We start from the raw sequence: 19,520 nt of genomic DNA, 5'->3' as shown, positions 1-19,520 counted from the left end.
CCATAGTTCAACCTTGAACTTCATAGATTCACTTCTATTGAAAAGATTAGTCTTCTTCCAATTATTTCTGGAAGATCTCACATTCCTAACTGTCTTCTTCTTCTTCAGGTCTTTCCTCCTTGTTGCAAGATGGCCTGTCGGGACTACGGCAGCTTCAGTTCCAGGCTCTGTGGCATCAACGTGTCCTGCGTCTCTCAAATTCCATCTTCGGAAGTGGTCATCCAACCTCCCCCAGTTGCTCTAACCATTCCAGGACCCATTCTTAGTGCCAGCACTGAACCCATTGCTATAACTCAAAATTCTCCCTGTGCCCTTAGCTGTGGAGAATGTGCCTCTCCAGGTTATGGCTACAGATCTAGCAGAAGATATCATAATGGGATTGGGGCATGTTCTGACCGTGGCCAAAAGTCATCTTCTGGCAAAAGTGGACCTTATTAAAAAAAAAAGGGGGAAATTGGAAAAATTAATTAGAAAGCCATGCTAAGTATCGCAGAAATGGTGAGAACGCGTAGGAACTATTTCAACTCCTGAAGTTCTTTTCATTGGTTCTTACTTATGCCATATTTTTAGACTTTCTCTTATCCCGTATCCTATGTTCTTTGCTTGCTTCCAATGTTTAATTTGCTTTGACTCAATTTGCATTCAAGTTCTTCTTTATCATCCATTAAAACTTCAACTTTGCATCCTTAATAACTGGTGTTCTGGTGTCCTTCCATTTTTGCCCAACACAATAATCAAAAGCAGAGACACATCGGACCCATGTTATTCTTACCCCTAAGAGAGTGGCTCAAGAATTCCCCTCTTTCCATGGTTTTAGTCAAGTCATGTGGTTGGAAGCACTGGCAGATGGTTCTTGCTTCCATAAATCAAGTCAAATGTAGCTTAGTGTAAAAAAAAAGTGGATCGTATCAAAGGAAAGGGTCTTTTAATGGGCCTTTTCATGGATCTGCTAGTCGGTCTCCTAGTCCAGCACATTGCTCAAAGGACAACATCTTTTGCTTAACATTTCCACCACCTCCGGTTTTCCATTCTTAAGAAGTTGTAAGTTCGGTCAATAATAATTGTGGTTGGATCTCACTGTGGCTTCGGTTTTCTCCATGTAGTTGAAAAAAGAAATCCATAATTTGCCCTCATTTCTGGACCACAGAAGATCCCGAAAGGAAGAAGATGGGCTTGAAAGTTCAAGGTTGGAGATATCTAAATGGAATCTTTGGTCAAGGCATTATTCACAGCGGAGTGTTCCAGTTTCGTAGTGGAGGGGAGCAGGCTTTGAGGTTCACCCCTTCAAGGATGGGGCAGCTTCAGTCCCACATCTGACCTCAAGCGGTATCCATGGCCTACAATCCTTTCTTAGAACACGAGGTGCTTCTGAGTAAGGGCTGGAACGGGGGCAAAAATGTAGCCACTGTGGTTTTGGTTGGGTGTTTCTGAAGAGAGACTCACCTTCCCCCGAGGCCACGGGAGAAAGACTTGATAAGATCTCAGTGGCTGTTTGCCCACAAGTCTTGTACTCGGCATTTTCCCACGCTCTTTTACATTATCCCTTGTAATCCTTGTTTAATAGGCTTAGTTATGTCCCGGTATGGCCCATCGTTCATAGGAAGGCCCTCCCAGTGTCCTTGTGATGGCTTTGTTGACCTCTCCAAAGAATGGAGAACTTGGGTTGCATGAGGACTTCCTTAGCAAGCTTCTGTTGTTGGGGACTTCCCTGAAAGCTTCTAATCCATTTCCTTGGCCTGAAGTTCCAGGAATTCTAAAATTCCAGGTGTAAAATTTTGGGTCCAGAGCTTTGCAAACACCTTCATCGTTGTGCCAAAAAAAGAAAGAAAGAAAGAAAGTCAAAACAAGCATTTATTTCCCCTGGAGATATTCTCCATTGATTGACACTTTCCCAACGAAGCTTTTTCACATCCAGTTGTTTAATTACTTGCAAATGACAAGTTTCTTCTCCAAGAGCAGATCTGCTTCAGATCAGAGATTTATGGGCTTGCCGTAAAGAAGTGTTATTTATCAATTCATGGGGTGGGAAGCATTGAATGTGTAAATCAGGGATCTGCAACCTTCAACACTCAAAGAGCCATTTGGACTCGTTTCCCACAGAAAAGAAAACACCGGGAGCCACAAAACCCTTCCCGTGCCTGACTATTTCTTGAGGGGCCACAAAACTAGCATCTGTAATTGAAATAAATGTTCTATTTTCTTCTGAAACTTTTCTTTTCTTGGATTTATCCATGGTTGGCCTACCGGGGATTGAAAAGCTCAATAAATTGCGTGCTGGTGGGTGTCGCACATTGGCAGTTATGATGCATATTTTGTGTGAGAGGGAGCCGCAGCAGAGGGGTGAAAGAGCCACATGCGGCTCCAGAGCCACAGGTTGCTAATCCCTGGTGTAAATGAATCTACTCAGAAGGGGAGAATCTGTACTGTCAAAATGCAAAGGGATTCCAACTTCCATCAACCTCATTGGCTGAGAACGATGGGAATGGTTGCTCAGAAGGCCCAGCAGCTCCCCCTGCTGGACTCTAGAAGAACTTGATCATATTTTTGTTTTAACCTGATCCAATACTACACTTTGGGTAATCCATGAATGTAAGGAAGGAAATAGGATGAGTGGCCTTTTAGCACCCATATTAATCTTAGGTTTCCTTCTGGCAAAATGCAAAGCTATGTGAAGAGGTGTGGTTTGTGTATGGCCCCACGCATTGGGACAAGCTAGAAAATTCAATGATCTGGGTCAGCGTGGGTCATGTGACGTCAATCCAGTTGTTCCAAGGCTGGATTCCAACAGCTTGAGATGGTGTCCTAGAGGACCAAGAAAAGGAACATTTTGGCTCATTTGGAGGAAGGAGTTATCTCGGTCTATTGGAAGGAAGGGAGGGAGGGAGGAATGAGAGAGAGAGAAAGGAAGGAAGGAAGGAAGGAAGGAATAGAGAAAGAAGGAAGGAGAACAAGAATTGAGGGAGGGAGGGAGGGAGGGAGGGAGGAAGAAAGGAAAGAAGGGAAGAATAAAGGAATGAATTAATGAATTAATGAGAACAAGAATGGAGGAAGGAAGGAATAAAGAAGGAAAGGAGGAGAACAAGAATGGAGAAAAGAAGGAATAGAGAAGAAAGGAAGGAGAGCAAGAAAGGAGGGAGGGAGGAAGAAAAGGAAGGAAAGAAAGAAGGAAGGAAAGAATAAAGGAAGGAACGAAGGAAGGAAGGAGAAGAAGAATGGAGGAAGGAAGGAATAGAGAAGGAAGGGAGGAGAACAAGAATGGAGAAAGGAAGGAATAGAGAAGAAAGGAAGGAGAACAAGAAAGGAGGGAGGGAGGAAGAAAGGAAAGAAGGAACGAATAAAGGAATGAAGGATAATAAGAATTGAGGAAGGAAGGAAGGAAGGAAGGAAGGAAGGAAGGAAGGAAGGAAGGAAGGAAGGAAGGAAGGAATTTTAAACGTCCTTGAACTTAAGCGGACTTAATGACTTATAAGTCAACTGGCTGGAAATTTAAACACAATACTCATTGGCTTCTTCAACTTCTGGAAATTATTTATTTCTCTTTAGAAGTATCTCCCATATGCCTTCCCCCAAAATCAGCTGACATTCTGCAGTAAGCAGGATTCGATAGTCCTTAGAAACCTTGGCTTGAGGCCCATCTTCTTAAGAATGTTTGATATAACCAGCTTGGGGATTTTTTCCCCTCTTGTTCTTCCAAAACAAGTGCAAAACTCCCCACGGATTTCACCATAAGCAATATTGCTTATGTTGGTATTGGGGAGGGAAGTCTAGCTGCCTCAAACTTGGCCAGCGCGAGAGATCGGCGAGTCCCCGAAACTTCACTCTTGATTCTATTGCTGCAAGAACCAAAAAAGGTTTGGACATCAACTTTGGCACCACAATAGAAGCGGTTTCAGTTGTTGCAAGATCAGCCTGTCTTCAGGGTGTAACATTTCTGGATTGATGTAACCCGGTGTAACTAATCCAAACGGATGCCAAATGGTCAGAGAGGTAAACAAAATCGAAAATGATTTGATAATTCGTTTCATCTCTCCTCCTGTCCTCTCATTAAGGAAGTCCTGTGTGGGAGGGGATTGGCGCTCCCATCTCCCACCCCATGCGAGGTCAGGAGAAGGGTATAAAAGGACTTGAAAGCCAGGAGACTTTTCACAGTAAGCGTCCGCTTCCTATCACCGTCTCCGTTCTGTTCCTCCGAGAACCAGGTAAGCTAAATTCAAAATCCATCTCTTCTGGCAGGAGGTTGGGTTGGCTTTCTCCGTGTCTCTGTTAGCTCCATCGTCCATGGAGGTTAAGAGGTTTACCTGGGATCTCTTGTGAAGAACATCAAGAGATCCCAGGCGGATTGGATCCGAAGTCTCTCTGGGAGGCTACATTTGGAGGCTTCAAGATCTCAAGAACTTTTCAGGGCCATTTGTTGCATCTCTGATTTCATCCATCAAATCAAGCTTTATCCTGGTCCTAGACCATCATAAAGGGGAAGGTAAATCATAGTTCTCGCTGTGTGCATCTCTCCTGTCCATGAAAATTTTTATGGTGGGGGTTAAGAGGTTTTATGTCCTACTGAAGAACATCAAGAAATCCCAAGCTGGTTGGATCAGAAGTCTCTCCAGTTGGAAGCTTCAGGATCTCAAGATCTTTCCATTCTCATTTATCCCAACTCCGATTTTATCCGTCAAATCAAATCAAGCTTTATCAAGGTCTTAGACACCATCATCAGGAGACGGGCTACTGTCATTATCAAGGGAATAAAATAAAAAGTAGAAAGAGACATAGAAGGCATCCAAGATTGGAAGGGAGATGGAGGTGTCAGAAGAGTCAACAAAATTCTAGTTTATCATCATCAGATTAATTTGGATCAGTTTCTAATCAGTTTCTAATGTGGTTTCCTTGGTGCTCTCTGAGTTGGTTGTTTGCTTGCTGATGTTTCATGAGCCAACTAGGGAATGTCATCAGTGCTAGAAGGGAGTGGGGTTTGTTCTGTATTTCTACAGTGGGAGTGGGAGTTTGGTTTTCTCCTTGGTAATTCCTCAATTAGGTTCGCTACTTCTCACCCTTTCCATCTTGGTCTTCACTGCTCTCTCTCTTTTTTCTTCTTTTGCATCGCCTGCCTTCCAGAAGACCCCCAAGATGTCTTATTGTGGCTCCGTCTCCTACACGCCTTATGCTTCCAATAGTGGATCCTATGCCCTGGTCTCATCGTATGGATCCGGCGCCCTCACCAGTCTTCCATCCAACTACTACACCAGTGGCCACGTCAATTGTGCCAGCCAACTCACCGGATCGGAACTCATCATCCAACCTCCGGCTTCGGTGGTGTCCATCCCAGGTCCCGTGATATCCTCCACTCACGATCCTGTCTCGGTGGGCCAAGTGTCCCCATGTAGTTACACCCACCCGCTGAACTCCTACGGGGTGTACGGCCGGCTTGGATCCTTGGGCTACGGAAATTACGGAAACTATGGAGGTTGGAGAAGATACAGCCGCAAATGCCTGACGTACAACTGAGAACCTTGTGAAGGCTTAACCGGATCCCACCATGGTGTGGAATCACCTGGAAAGGAAAACGAGATCTCCATTTTGGCCTGTTGTGTTGTTCTCGGTCTATGTGATGCTTGCTAAGTTCTTCCAGCTCCATCATTTCCAGTTTGTGCCGAAGATAGCTCCACGGAGCTACGGAAAGCTGGAAAGTTCTCTCCCCAATTTACTCCCCCTTTACTCATTTCAAATACACTGTTTGTAACCTGGTTAGAAATCCCCTCCTTTGAATAGCTGTGAAAAAAAACAAACGCAACAGAACAATATTGTCCATTTCTGCCTTGTGTACATTGTTCCTTAGCACACATGTATTGCCTTTTGATCTCACACTCTTTCACAATAAAGCTTGTTGCAGCATCATAACTTCTGTTTTTTCTCTCTCTATATATATATATGTATTTAAGGTTGTCTGTCAGGGTCTATATTTGCATATTGATTGAGATGGATGGCTATAGGAATCTGATAAATAAATTAGAAGATCAATCAAGTTATATTCAACCTGATCCCAGATGGAAAACTTAACATCTCTGCATGGACATTGGGTGCCCCACTTCAACCTTCCAAATGCCAATAGAATAGAATAGAATAGAATAGAATAGAATAGAATAGAATAGAATAGAATAGAATAGAATAGAATAGAATAGAATAGAATAGAATAGAATAGAATAGAATAGAATAGAAAATACGGAATGGAATGGAATGGAATGGAATGGAATGGAGTAGAGTAGAGTAGGGTAGAGTAGAGTAGAGTAGAGTAGAGTAGAGTAGAGTAGAGTAGAGTAGAGTAGAGTAGAGTAGAATAGAATAGAATAGAATAGAATAGAATAGAATAGAATAGAATAGAATAGAATAGAATAACAGAGTTGGAAGGGACCCCAACTGGGAGGCCTTGTAGTCCAACCCCCTCCTTAGTTAGGAAACCCTACACCACTGCAGACAAATGGTTATCCAACATCTTCTTAAAAACTTCCAGTGTTGGAGCATTCACAACTTCTGCAGGCAAGTTGTTCCACTGATTAATTGTTCTAACTGTCAGAAAATTTCTCCTTAGTTCTAAGTTGCTTCTCTCCTTGATTAGTTTCCACCCATTGCTTCTTGTCCTACCCTCTGGTGCTTTGGAGAATAGCTTGACTCCCCCTTCTTTGGGGCAGCCCCTGAGATACTGGAAGACTGCTACCATGTCTCCCCTAGTCCTTCTCTTCATTAAACAACTGCAATTGTTAAGCAAGTCACCCAGTTGTTAAGCGAATCCAGCTTCCCCACTGAAAATTGAAGGTCGCAAAAGATGATCCCAGGCCATTGCAGCCATCATAAATCCGGGTCAGTTGCCAAGTGTCTGAATTTTGAAGATGTGACAGTGGGGGGGGGGGGGGAATGCCGCAATGGTCATAAGTGTGGAAAACCACCGTAAGTCACTTTTCTCTTTGGCATTGCAACTTTGAATGGTCATTAAATGAACTGTTGTAAGTCAGGGAGTACTATCTCGACGTTGTTAAAAAAGAAACTGAAGGGACCAAAATTAAGATGCAACCTTTTATTAGGAAGGAAGGGTGAAAGAAACATATTCTTAAAACACAGTGTGGGAAAGAGAAAAGCATAGAGAGGGAGACACATTGAACAATTTCCCTTTGGAGATTTCGCGGTGGAGCAAAAAAAGAAAAACCAGGAGATTTCTCTTGCCAAAAACGGTTGTCTCTTTCCTCCTGCGTGATTCACCAGGAGAAGCACAACAAGCTGAGGTTCCTTTAAAATGTGTGTCGTGGGAAAAAAAAAGCTGTGAATAAACAATCACCAGAAAAGCACTTGCTTAAAAAAAAAAAAAACCGGGAGAGAAAAGAATACATTCAGGTTAAGGAAAGATGAGGGATGATGATATGGAGTGAGGAACCTCTAGTAGATGTTCTCCTCGGCACCAAATCCTCTGCCCTTGATCCTTTCAGGTCCTCTGTCTTCCTGTTTTGTTTTGTTTTTTGACCGTCCGGGTGAGTTTAACAAGGGGTATAACAGATGCTGCCCCGGTTACCGACAAATCCGTAACGGGAGCCCAGGCGAGGTTGGCCTCCTCCTAGGAGACCGGTGGGCAACCCTTGGCCAAAACCGCCAGGAGCACATGGGGCGTTGCCTCCGACGGCGACGGGTTCACAGCTGGCGGAGAGGATGGGACCAGGGATGGTGACTATAACTGCAGGTGGCTGGATGGTCACCTCAGATGCTGGGACCTGGTTGATGCAGGAGGGGGCGACTCCGGCCAAGGTGCCCAGGCCGCTTGCAGATTCACCCAAGGAGAAGGGTGAGAGACCCAGGCCTCTGGGGGCCAAGGCTCCCAAACCGGCAGATCCAAACCCAACGGTTGGGATGGAGGCACAAGAGGGGACGGCACAGGATGGTCCACAGAGAGCCATGGTGGTGGAGAGATGACCTGAAAGAACCCAAGAGAACAACCATGGTTATATTATAATTAATTTTGCAACGTCCATGGAGAAGGAACCTAGTCATGTTCTCCATGGACCAGGTCTCAGCTAGCTTCCAGGCCTGTCTCCATCACCCACCCAAAGAGCAGAGAGAACTTTTGTTGAAAGCCCTACCAAATTGGGAGAAGAAGATGTTTCTCTTCTTCCAGCAGACTCACCTCAACTCAACCTTACCTGTTTTGGAAGCTGAGAAGCTGAGAGGTTCTGGTGAAGCTGTTTGAGAAGACAGTCCAAAGCATGGGCTTATATACTCTCAGAGGTCTCCTCCTCCATGGCCTTGATGAGGCCTGAAGCTTTAATTAGGCACTAGCAAATTGTATCATCAGCATCACTTATAACAAATTGTTTTAATAACCGTGAAGATTCAGGACAAATTTGGCTTCTTTAATAATCCCGTTTCCAGTTTCTTAGAAGCTTACATTTTCAAACTTTGTTCTCCTTCCTTCCTTCCTTCCTTCCTTCCTTCCTTCCTTCCTTCCTTCCTTCCTTCCTTCCTTCCTTCCTTCCTTCCTTCCATCATCTTCCTTCTTTCTCCTCATTCCAACATCCTTCCTCCCTTCCGCCCTCCCTCTCTCCTTCCCTCCCTCCCTTTCTTCTTCTGTCCCTCTGTCCCTCTCCCTCCCTATCTCCCTTGCTCCCTCCCTTTTCCTTCCTTCCTTCCTTCCTTCCTTCCTTCCTTCCTTCCTTCCTTCCTTCCTTCCTTCCTTCCTTCCTTCCTTCCTTCCTTCCTTCCTCCCTCTCTCCTTCTCTCCCTCCCTCCCTCCCTTTCTTCTTCTGTCTCTCCATCCCTCTCCCTCCCTATCTCCCTCCCTCCCTCCCGTTCCCTTCCTTCCTTCCTCCCTCCCTCCCTCCCTCCCTCCCTCCCCTTCTTCCTTCTTCCTTCTTTCCTTCCTTCTCCCTCCCTCCCTCCCATCCATCGATCTACCTTCCATTTTTTGTCCCCAAAAACCATGGATTATTTTCTCAACATTAATCTGGAGATCAACTAAGCAGCTTGTCCACAGTCAATTTTTTCCCCCCTGCTTGCATTTGCCCCATTTCATCTAACCTGGTCATGAAATTCACCCACAATCTCTGCACTGGATTCTAAATGAATCAAACTCTGAGGATGTAGCCCCCACGAACTCACAAACTATGGTTAAGATTGATAATATGAGGAAGTCAGTCAAAGAAAGATGCTGGTTTAAATAATATGATTCAGCACATTTCTCAAAGACAGGCTAAAAATGACTTTTTCTGAACTCATATGTTTACAGGAAGGATGGTGGATTTCCGTCTCCAAAAAAATAAGAATTAAACAGAGGAAACTTCTCAAAAAAAAAAAATTCATTTGTATAAACTTGTGGTAAAGATCTCAGGTTTCAGGCAGCGATTACCCTGAAACCTTCGCCTTCCTTGTGGTTTATGGTTAACTTTTAAGAAATAATAATTAAACCTACCCAGAATGCTTGCAATCAAGGACGTTTTGAATTTTTCAAGCCTTTTTTTTTTTTTTTTGCAAAGATCAAAGTATTTCTGAAAGCCGAGCTCATCTGAATTCTTTCTGCGAAGGGATAAAGGCTAGTCTGAAAAAAAAAATCAACTTTAATTGCCCATTGTCCATCTCTTGGAAGCCCAAACTGATGTCTCAGCAACCCATGAGAAAAAGACGAAACCTGAGCTTAAATTGCACGGAATTCCTAGCCAAGTTTGTAGGTATCATCCGCGTATATTTCAGCTGACCTGGATTATTTTCCTAGTTTTGTTTTTCATTTAAACGCATTGAGTGTTATGCTTGCTTAGCAAACCCTTAGCAAATCCAATACAGGTGAATCTTTGCAGCTCGGGGTTGAACTGTGGGGTCCTTGGTCCTCTCTGAGCTTGGTGGCTTCCTTGAAGACGTTTCATGAACCATCTAGGGAACATCGTCAGGGCTAGAAAGGAATGGGGTTTATGGAGAGGAGGAGGAGGAGGAGGAGGAGGAGGAGGAGGAGGAGGAGGAGGAGGAGGAGGAGGAAGACTGTGGGGTCCTTGGTGCTCTCTGAGCTTGGTGGCTTCCTTGAAGACGTTTCATGAACCATCTACGGAACATCATCAGGGCTAGAAAGGAATGAGGTTTGTGGAGAGGAGGAGGAGGAGGAGGAGGAGGAGGAGGAGGAGGAAGACTGTGGAGTCTTGGTGCTCTCTGAGCTTGGTGGTTTTCTCAGACATTTCATGACCCAACTAGGTAACATCATCAGGGCCAGAAGGGAGGGAGGTTTTCAGGGAGGAGGATGAGGATGATCCCAGTGGTGGATTTCAGCCGGTTCTGTGAGGTTCAGGCGAACCGGTAGTAGCAACTGTGGGATGCTCCGCCAACCCACCCGGACGTAATGCATGAGCAGCTGCATGCGCGCGGAAGGCTGTGTCCATGTGCAGAGGTGGCGCATGCGAGAGAAGCGACCGCCCGCGTGTGCGTGCTCACATTTGCGAACCAGTGGGGAAGGTAAATGAATCCCACCTCCGCTGCAGATGTTTCATAACCCAACTGGGCTACATCGTCAATGCCGGTGATGTTCCCTAGTTTGGGTAATGAAACATCTGCAGGAAAACAACCAAGCTGAGGGAGCACCAAGGACCTCTCAAACCCAGTCTGTTTAGGCTGGGCAAACCCAGAATCGAGGTTAATTCAGATGCCCAATTTTAAGTTGGTTTCTTCCAGTAAAAACCTCTTTATCCTTTTTTTTATGAGTCATGTTGGGCCAGGAGTGAAATGCTATCGGTTTGGACCGGTTCAGCTGAATCGGTAGGGGCGGCAGCAGGCGGTTCGGGCGAAGAGGTAGTGAGGGTGGAAGATGGTTTGGAGAATCGGTAGCAGCGGCGGTGACGGCGCAAGGCTCTGCTCACTCACCCGTATATCATTACTTCCTGTCTTTAACCAAGAAGTAACCTGTTTTTTACCCTCTGCGCATGCTTTCCACATGTGCAGAGAGTCCAAAATTGCATTTCCGGAGAAGTAGGGAAGGTAAGTAGATTTCACCTCTATGTTGGGCTCCTCGTGTTGAACATTTTGTCCTCCAACGCAAGAAAAGAAAGCAAAAAAAAAAAGCATTGTTTTGCAATTAAAATACTTTAAACTCAGAAGGGAAAATGTTACGCACGGTAGAATGGACTCTTAGCTCCAGGTGGGGATTGAAATGCCATCCTAAAAGAAACTTTATGAAAAGAGAGAGAGAGAGAGGGAGGGAGGGAGAAATTAAAGGAAGCTAATTTTTGTGATTCACAAAGCTTTGAGCTGATGACAATGAAAAAGTTGGGGGTGATTAAAATAATTGGGGCCTTGATGAATCCAGCAGAATGTGGGATAATTATGAATTAATGAAGGCCAAGGGGAGGGATTTGAAGGCGTATATAAGACGTTAGACCCTCTGCAGTTCTCAAACAGCTTCAGAACCTCACCTGAATCAGGTAAGTTTGTCTTGAGCACAGCAAGTCGAACGAACCTTGGCTGAAATTTTTTTTGCAACTAACTTCTTATTATTTTGGGGCGCGTGGAGCAAGACGGGGCTACCTGATTTCTAGCTCTAACCCTAACCAGAGGAAATGGTGGGGACCATCTGAAAATGTGGTTAAATATTTTCAGGGAGGGCTTATTTTCAGTGGGGGGCTTATTTTAGTGCATGCGCTCAAAAGCCCGATTGGGCTAAATTATCAGGGGATGTCTTATTTTCGGGGAAACAAGGTATATAAGTGGTGCCCTTTAGTGTTTTGCTTTGGACTTTCTCTTGGCCCACTAACGTGCTAGACTTTGGGCTCTAAGTCTGCCGTTCCAAGTGTGCAAAAACTGTGAGAAAGGGTAGGGAAACCCCCCCCCAGGAAGGAATCCCGAAGAGAAGTGAAGAAGCATTGAACAAGGGTATTGGATTGGGTTGGCCAAGAGATCTACAGATGATCATGGCCTTCATACATATTGTAACCATGGTTCTCTTCTTCAGTTCTTTCAGCTCATCTTCATCACTTCACCACCATGGCTTTCTGTGGACCTTCCTGTGCCGTCCCCTCTTGTGCCTCAGCCCCAACTGTTGGGTTTGGATCTGCCGGTTTGGGAGGCCTGGCCCCCAGAAGCTTGGGTCTCTCCCCCTCCCCCTTCGGTGAGTCTTCAAGCAGCTTGGGCACCTTGGAGGGCATCATCCCTTCCTGCATCAACCAGATCCCAGCATCTGAGGTGACCATCCAGCCACCTGCAGTTGTGGTCACCATCCCTGGTCCCATCCTGTCCGCCAGCTGTGATCCCGTCGCTGTTGGAGGCTACAACCCATGTGCTCCTGGTGGTTTTGGCCAAGGGTTGCCCACTAGTCTTCTAGGAGGGGGTCTGCTGGGGTCTCGTCCTGGTCGCCGTTATAACTTCATCGGGAAAAGGGGCAGCATCTGCTATTCTCCTTGTTAAACTCATCTGAGCGGCCAACAAAAGGATGAGTAGAAGATTGGCGGGCCCTGAATTCTGACCAGGGTCTGCGTATATCATTCCGGACTCTGTTTTTCAATCTTGATTTCACGATCTTTTCTGATTTATTAATGCAGCTCGGGAACCGAGCCTCTAAAATCTTTACGCTTTCAAAATAATCCTTTCCGTTGAATTGGAGCTGAATTACCACGGAGACAATGCAGAATGTTCTACAGATATGAATTGTCTCCCATTCTCAACCCGACAGATTTGTAAAGGCAAAAGTGGTTTGCTTGTTTTCTTGTCCTTCATCTGCGCAAAATCCTGTTGGCTGCAGTTTGTTCACACTCTTTCTTAATAAAAATTTCCTTGGCATCGTAATTGGTCTTTGACTTCTTCTTTAGAAGAATCATTGTTGGCTTTGGCCAACACGCTAAAAAAAATTAACTTGTTCTTCCTGCTTCAAATAATATGTCAAAAAGAAACTAGCCACTTATTCAAAATAAATAAATAAATAAACCAAGTTTGATGTGTTGGACTTAGCAGCCAATCCCTAAACTTTCCCTACCCTGTGGACCTCCTTGCCACTAGAAGATCCTCTAGTACCTCATCAAAAATGATGGACAAGTGGAGGAAACATCAAGATGGAGAAGAAATTACATAACCTTCCCACTTTTTCACTCTTGTTCTAGTTTCTCTTCTCTCCAGCTCCTCTTTCCAGCCCTCTTTTTTCTTCGTCTTTGGCCCTCTTGACATACTCAGAGGCTACATTCACATAAGGCTTTCCGAAGGAACCCATTTTTTTCTAGCTCGGCATGGTAGATTCAGTGAGATAGTTTCACCTACCCTGCTTAAGCACACAGCCCAACACACTAAACACAGTAAAAATTTTGTGTTTTGTGTCACTGCAGCTCTTTAAGTCTTTTGCTGATCTTCTTAACACAGAGAAAATTTGATAATAAAAGGGGGGGGAAATATAAAAAAGGAGAATTAGGGAATCTTTCATCCCTAATAGGATTTGTGGTTGGTACTTATCCCTTCAGAAGGAGGAAGAAAATGAAAGAGAAGGGGAAAAAAAAATTAAGGACACAGGAATATTTGAGAATTTACCCATTGGGATCTGTAAACTATGATTGGTTTTGGCTTAGTCAACAAACTCTGGTTAAAAGAAATTGAGTGTAGGGTGGTCTATGAATCCAGGTACAATTTCCTTTTAAAGAATTGGTAGATTATTTGAACATTTTATTGTACTGGTGATTTTAAAAAGAAGAAAATTAACTCAATCAAGGTAAAGGTTCCCCTCGCACTTACGTGCTGGTTGTTCCCGACTCTAGGGGGCGGTGCTCATCTCTGTTTCAAAGCCAAAGAGCCAGCGCTGTCCGAAGACGTCTCCGTGGTCCTGTGGCCGGCATGACTCAACGCCAAAGGCGCATGGAAAACACTGTTCCTTTCCCACCAAAGGTGGTCCCTATTTTTCTACTTGCATTTTTTTTTACGTGCTTTCGAACTGCTAGGTTGGCAGAAGCTGGGACAAGTCACGGGAGCTCACCCCGTTACGCGGCACCAGGGATTCGAACCACTGAACTGCCGACCTTTCGATCGACAAGCTCAGCGTCTTAGCCGCTGAGCCACCGCTCAATACTCAATACGGATTGGCTTTTTAAAAAATATTGTTTTGATGGGAAATCAATTCACAGAGCTGTATTGGGATATTTTTAAAATGGAGATAATCAATGAATGATGACATTGGTGTGAGTTTTCCTTCTGCAGCACCAAATTGTTGAACTTCGGGTCAAAACATTTTCCTCCCCCTTTTAAATAAACTTTGAAAGTGTATAATGGTTTATAGGAAGTTGACTTGGCAGCTTGAGTCCATTAAGGGGCAGCAAAAGGCTTTGTTGTCAAAAGGATGAAGATTTTTGCAGCCAGTGAAGCCAATACATTGCTGAGTTTTAAAATAGTGATGAGGGTATCAGCTGATTTCAAGGCAGGCCTTTTATAAGCATGAATGAAATATGAAAGAGAAGGGAGGATGAAAGAAAGATAAAAGGAGGAGGTATGGAGGGAGAGAGGGAGGAAGAGAGAGGGAAGAGGAAGAGAGGGAAGGAAGAAGGAAGGAAGGAAGGAGATGGGAATGAGGAGAAGGAAGGAAGATGATAGAAGGAAGGAAGGAAGGACGGAAGGAAGGAAGGAAGGAAGGAAGGAAGGTGATGGGAATGAGGAGAAAGAAGGAAGATGATAGAAGGAAGAAAGGGAGGGAGGGAGGGAGGAAGGAAGGAAGGAGATGGGAATGAGGAGAAAGGAGGAAGATGATGGAAGGAAGGAAGGAAGGAAGGAAGGAAGGAAGGAAGGAAGGAAGGAAGGAAGGAAGGTGATGGGAATGAGGAGAAGGAAGGAAAGAAGGAAGGAAGGAGATGGGAATGAGGAGAAAGAAGGAAGACGATAGAAGGAAGGAAGGGAGGGAGGGAGGAAGGAACGAACGAACGAAGGAACGAACGAAGGAAGGAAAGGGATGGGAATGAGGAGAAGGAAGGAAGATGATAGAAGGAAGGAAGGAAGGAAAGAAGGAAGGAAGGAGATGGGAATGAGGAGAAGGAAGGAAGATGATAGAAGGAAGGAAGGGAGGGAGGAAGGAAGGAACGAACGAAGGAAGGAACGAACGAAGGAAGGAAAGGGATGGGAATGAGGAGAAGGAAGGAAGGGAGAGGAAAATGTGGCTTGTTTAATACTGGCTGAAACTATTGTATGAACTCAGGCCTTCCGATTGGGAAAAAAATGGTTCAGACCATTTCACACAATCACACAACCCGTGATCTGCTTCACCCATCATGGTTTATACCTCAGCAGAGAAAAACTTGGCCAGCTTTCACTTTCCACCCCTACCCACCCAACCTAGAAAACCTCCACGGTCACCCAAGAGAAGAGATTTCCCCGTCTTTTAATTGCAACCACACGAGAGCCAAAGGTTTATCATGCAGAGTCACATTTATTAAGGGGCAAAGAATGAACATTGGGAATAAATCATGAGGTCTTCCAAGCAGTCCAAAGCAAGGGACATATTTTCTTTGACAAATAATTTCATGTGTCGGAGAGGACACGAGTTGTCCTTAGATGTTGGCTGAGCTTCTTTCCTTCAAACTTCGCGTGAAGCTCTGGGCCGATCGATTTAGGAGGAGGCTAATTTGTGCTAATGGTTGTTGGAATCGCAGGAGAGCAACGGGGTAGAAAGAAGAGAGTCATAAAAGCCACAAGCAGCCCAGAAAAGGGCTCAGCCGGTTTTCTCAAATCCGTTCTTGGTCATGGAGAGTCCAGGTTAACTTAACAGGGGAGGTTGCAGATGCTACCTCGGCGGCCGAGAGAGCAGATGCTGCCACGGCGTCCGAGATGTCCCAGGCGGCCTCCGTAGTAACCGGCACCCAAGCGTCCGAGACCTCCGGGGGCACATGGGGTTTGGCCTCCGACGGCGACGGGCTCACAGCTGGCGGAGAGGATGGGACCAGGGAGGGTGACCACAACTGCAGGTGGCTGGATGGTCACCTCGGATGCTGGGATCTGGTTGATGCAGGAGGGGACGACTCCGGCCAAGGTGCCCAGGTTTCTTGAGCTTTCAGCCAAGGCGCCAGCTCCGTAGCCGTAGCCCAAACCACGGCCATAACCCAAGCCGTAGCCCAAACCGTAGCCCTGACCCCAACCCCAACCAAGACCTCTGGAACCAGCTGATCCGAAGCCAACAACTGGGGCAGAGGCGCAAGAGGGGACAGCACAAGAAGGTCCACAGTAAGCCATGGCTGGATGGATGAGCTGTTGGAAGAAGAAGAAGAAGAAGCATGGGTTTTGTGATTCACACACAGCATGAGAAAAAACAAGAAGACTCTTCCTAATATCATGGATAGGTGGCCTTCAACGTACGGCCACAACTGATTCTGCCATAAATACATCTAGCTGCCAAGCACCCAAATATTGATCACATGACTTATGATGGTCATAAGTCTGAGGATCGGCCACAAGGCACTTTTTACAACAACATCGTGAGGAATCTTGCAATGATGTTTAGCCTGCCGTTCGGTGGATCACAAAGTGGACCTCTTTTATTGGACAGTGACTTCCCACCTTGATGGAAGGACCCTAAGATGTCTGTTCCACAGTTTTTGCTAATATTCAAATGAAATATACTCTGTTTCAAATAAGGCATCCCCTGATAATAAGCCCAATCGGGGTTTTGAGCGCATGGCAATAAGGCCAAGCGCTTATTTCAGGGTTCAAAAAAATATAAGACAGGGTCTTATTTTTGGGGAAACACGGTAAGCAGGTGTATCATTCTGAGATCAAGCATGTTTTCTGAAGACTGCTTTAAGGTCAGAATGAAACATTTCACTAGGCTCTTCCTAAGAAGAGGTAGAATTGTTTCAAATCCTTCCTTCCTTCCTTCCTTCCTTCCTTCCTTCCTTCCTTCCTTCCTTCCTCCCTCCCTCCCTCCTTTCCCTTCCCTTTCTCCTCCCTCCCTATTCCCTCCCTCCCTTCCTTATTCCCTCTCGCCTTCTCTCCCTTCCTCTATTACTTCTCTTTCTCCTCTATTCCTATTTCCTTCCTTCCTTCCTCACTCCTTTCCTTCCTTCTCTTTCTCTCCCATCCTTATTCCTTCCTTCCTTCTAATCTTCCTCCCTTCGCTCTCTCCTCCATTCCTATCCCCTTCTTCCTCCCTCCCTCCTTTCCTTTCCCTTCCCTTCCCTTTCTCCTCCCTCCCTATTCCCTCCCTTCCTTCCTTATTCCCTCTCTCCTTTCCTCTCTTACTTCTCTTTCTCCTCTATCCCTCCTTCCTTCCTCACTCCTTTCCTTCCTTCTCTTTCTCTTCCATCCTTATTCCTTCCTTCCTTCTAATCCTCCCCTCCATTCTTATCCCCTTCCTTCCTTCCCTCTAATCTTCCTCCCTTCTCTCTGTCCTCCATTCCTATCCCTTCCTTCCTTCCTTCCTTCCTTCCTTCCTTCCTTCCTTCCTTCCTTCCTTCCTTCCTTCCTTCCTTCCTTCCCACCCCAATTCACAACACAAAGAGCCATAACAGCCTAAAAAGGCATCTGAGATGCAAGGGACTTACCAGAGAGACTCTTAAGGAAGCAGTCAAGAGGAGGAGATGAAGCTGATGGAAGGTCTCAGCACGAGAAGCTCTTTTATACTGTTTTTCTGTCCTCACCGCTATCTTAGAGACGCCCCTTTTGGCTCCAGGGTTTCATTAACGAGATGCTTGTACACAGACTCATCTCTTTTACTCCAAATTACTTTAATAAGGTGAAATAAACTTATGAATTGAAGACTTGGCGTTTTGTCAGCCTCATGCGACACAGTTGTCATTCTGATCTTATCTTTGCTTCCTCTTTTCTTCTTTTGTTCTTTCCGCAGAGGTAAATGCACTTGATGCCTACTGAACCCAAGCTGCATTCATACACCCTGTTTACAATTTAAAATGTCAAAATTTCATTCAATTATTCAATTGCTACTGACGTTTCTTCTTTCTCTTCCTGCCTGTTGCATCAGGAGCAGTTATTAAGAATCGTAGGTATATTATCGGAGGGCTATGAGATGTACTGAGTGCTACATATATTGACAGCAGCAAGGAGTATCTATGCTAAATACTGGAAAAATGTGAACACCCCACCAGAAGAGGTAGTAATCCAAAAAATTTGGGACTGTGCCGAAATGGACAGATTAACGTTAAAAATGAAAGATAAAGAAGGCTCAGAATACTATCGGACGTGGAATAAATTTTATGAATGGCTCGTAATCAATAAAAATGTAAATAAACTATTGTAGGAAGAAATTTAGTTTAAGCTTTTTGGTGATATTATTATTACTGCTACTATATTATTACTATTGTTATTAGTTTGAGTGTTAATATTTACTATTAACTTTCCTTTGGGTTTTTCTTACTTGTAAATGGTATACTCGGACAATGCACTGTTTTTCAAAAATGTTTATGAATAAAAATTATATATATATATCAAGTGGTTGTCTATCGAGACACCTGGTCTACCCCAGGTGGATCTGTACAATTAGCACAGGGCCCCCCCCAAGGCTGTGTGCTCTCTCCACGTCTCTTCTCTCTCTATACCGATGACTGCATCTCAAACGATCCATCTGTTAAACTACTGAAGTTTGCAGAGGATACAACAGTGATTGGTCTCATTCGAGACAACGATGAATCTGCATACAGATGGAAGGTTGAACAATTAACCTCGTGGTGCGACCAGAACAATCTGGAACTGAACACACTCAAAACCGTAAAAATGGTGGTAGACTTTAGGAGAAACCCTCCCATACTACCGCCTCTTACAATACTAGACAACATGGTATCAACAGTAGAGACCTTCAAATTTCTAGGTTCTATCATATCGCAAGACCTAAAATGGACACCTAACATCAAAAACGTCCTCAAAAAAGCACAACAAAGAATGTTCTTTCTGCGCCAACTCAGAAAGCTCAAACTGCCCAAGGAGCTGCTGATAACAGTTCTACAGAGGAATCATTGAGTCTGTCATCTGCACCTCCATAACTGTCTGGTTTGGTTCTCCAACCCAACAAGACAGACACAGACTTCGGAGGATCATTAGAATGCAGAAAAAACAATGGCTACCAACCTGCCTTCCATGGAGGACCTGTCTACTGCACGAGTCAAAAAGAGGGTTGTGAAAATATTTACAGACCCCTCATATCTTGGACATAAATTGTTTCAACTTCTACCCTCAAAATGACACTATAGAGAACATCAGAACAACTAGACACAAGAACAGTTTTTTCCTGAATGCCATCATTCTGCTAAACAAATAATTCCCTCCACACTGTAAAACTATTCACTAAGTCTGCATGACTATTACTATTAGTCTTCTCATCGTTCCTATCACTCATCTCCTCCCACTTATGGACTGCATGACTGTAACTTTGATGCTTGTATCCTTACAATTGATATTGATTGTTTCCTGATTGCTTATTTGTACCCTATGACTATCATTAAGTGTTGTACCTTATGATTCTTGACGAATGTATCTTGTCTTTTTATGTACACTGAGAGCGTATGCACCAAGACAAATTCCTTGTGTGTCCAATCACACTTTTTTTTTTAATT

At 44.6% G+C, this 19,520-nt stretch overlaps 2 protein-coding genes across 2 annotated transcripts; both read right to left on the bottom strand.

Annotated features, from left to right (window-relative positions):
• Positions 1 to 7,051: 7,051 nt before the first annotated feature.
• On the bottom strand, positions 7,052 to 8,216 carry LOC117676281 (feather keratin). Its single transcript, XM_034435660.2, has 2 exons — positions 8,178 to 8,216; positions 7,052 to 7,951 (listed from the first exon to the last, which is right to left on the bottom strand). Exon 2 carries the CDS (start codon positions 7,932 to 7,934, stop codon positions 7,521 to 7,523), a length of 414 nt encoding a protein of 137 aa, XP_034291551.1. The 5' UTR covers positions 7,935 to 7,951; positions 8,178 to 8,216; the 3' UTR covers positions 7,052 to 7,520.
• A 7,155-nt stretch (positions 8,217 to 15,371) lies between these two features.
• On the bottom strand, positions 15,372 to 17,612 carry LOC117676268 (uncharacterized). The gene is made up of 2 exons (XM_034435647.2): positions 17,499 to 17,612; positions 15,372 to 16,206 (listed from the first exon to the last, which is right to left on the bottom strand). Exon 2 carries the CDS (start codon positions 16,189 to 16,191, stop codon positions 15,724 to 15,726), a length of 468 nt encoding a protein of 155 aa, XP_034291538.2. The 5' UTR covers positions 16,192 to 16,206; positions 17,499 to 17,612; the 3' UTR covers positions 15,372 to 15,723.
• Between the last annotated feature and the right edge of the window lie 1,908 nt (positions 17,613 to 19,520).

This window comes from Pantherophis guttatus, chromosome 18 (assembly GCF_059756535.1).
Source record: "Pantherophis guttatus breed Tessera chromosome 18, ASM5975653v1, whole genome shotgun sequence".
In the NCBI taxonomy this organism is placed as follows: domain Eukaryota; kingdom Metazoa; phylum Chordata; class Lepidosauria; order Squamata; family Colubridae; genus Pantherophis; species Pantherophis guttatus.
This window is presented reverse-complemented; position numbering and strand designations above follow the sequence as displayed.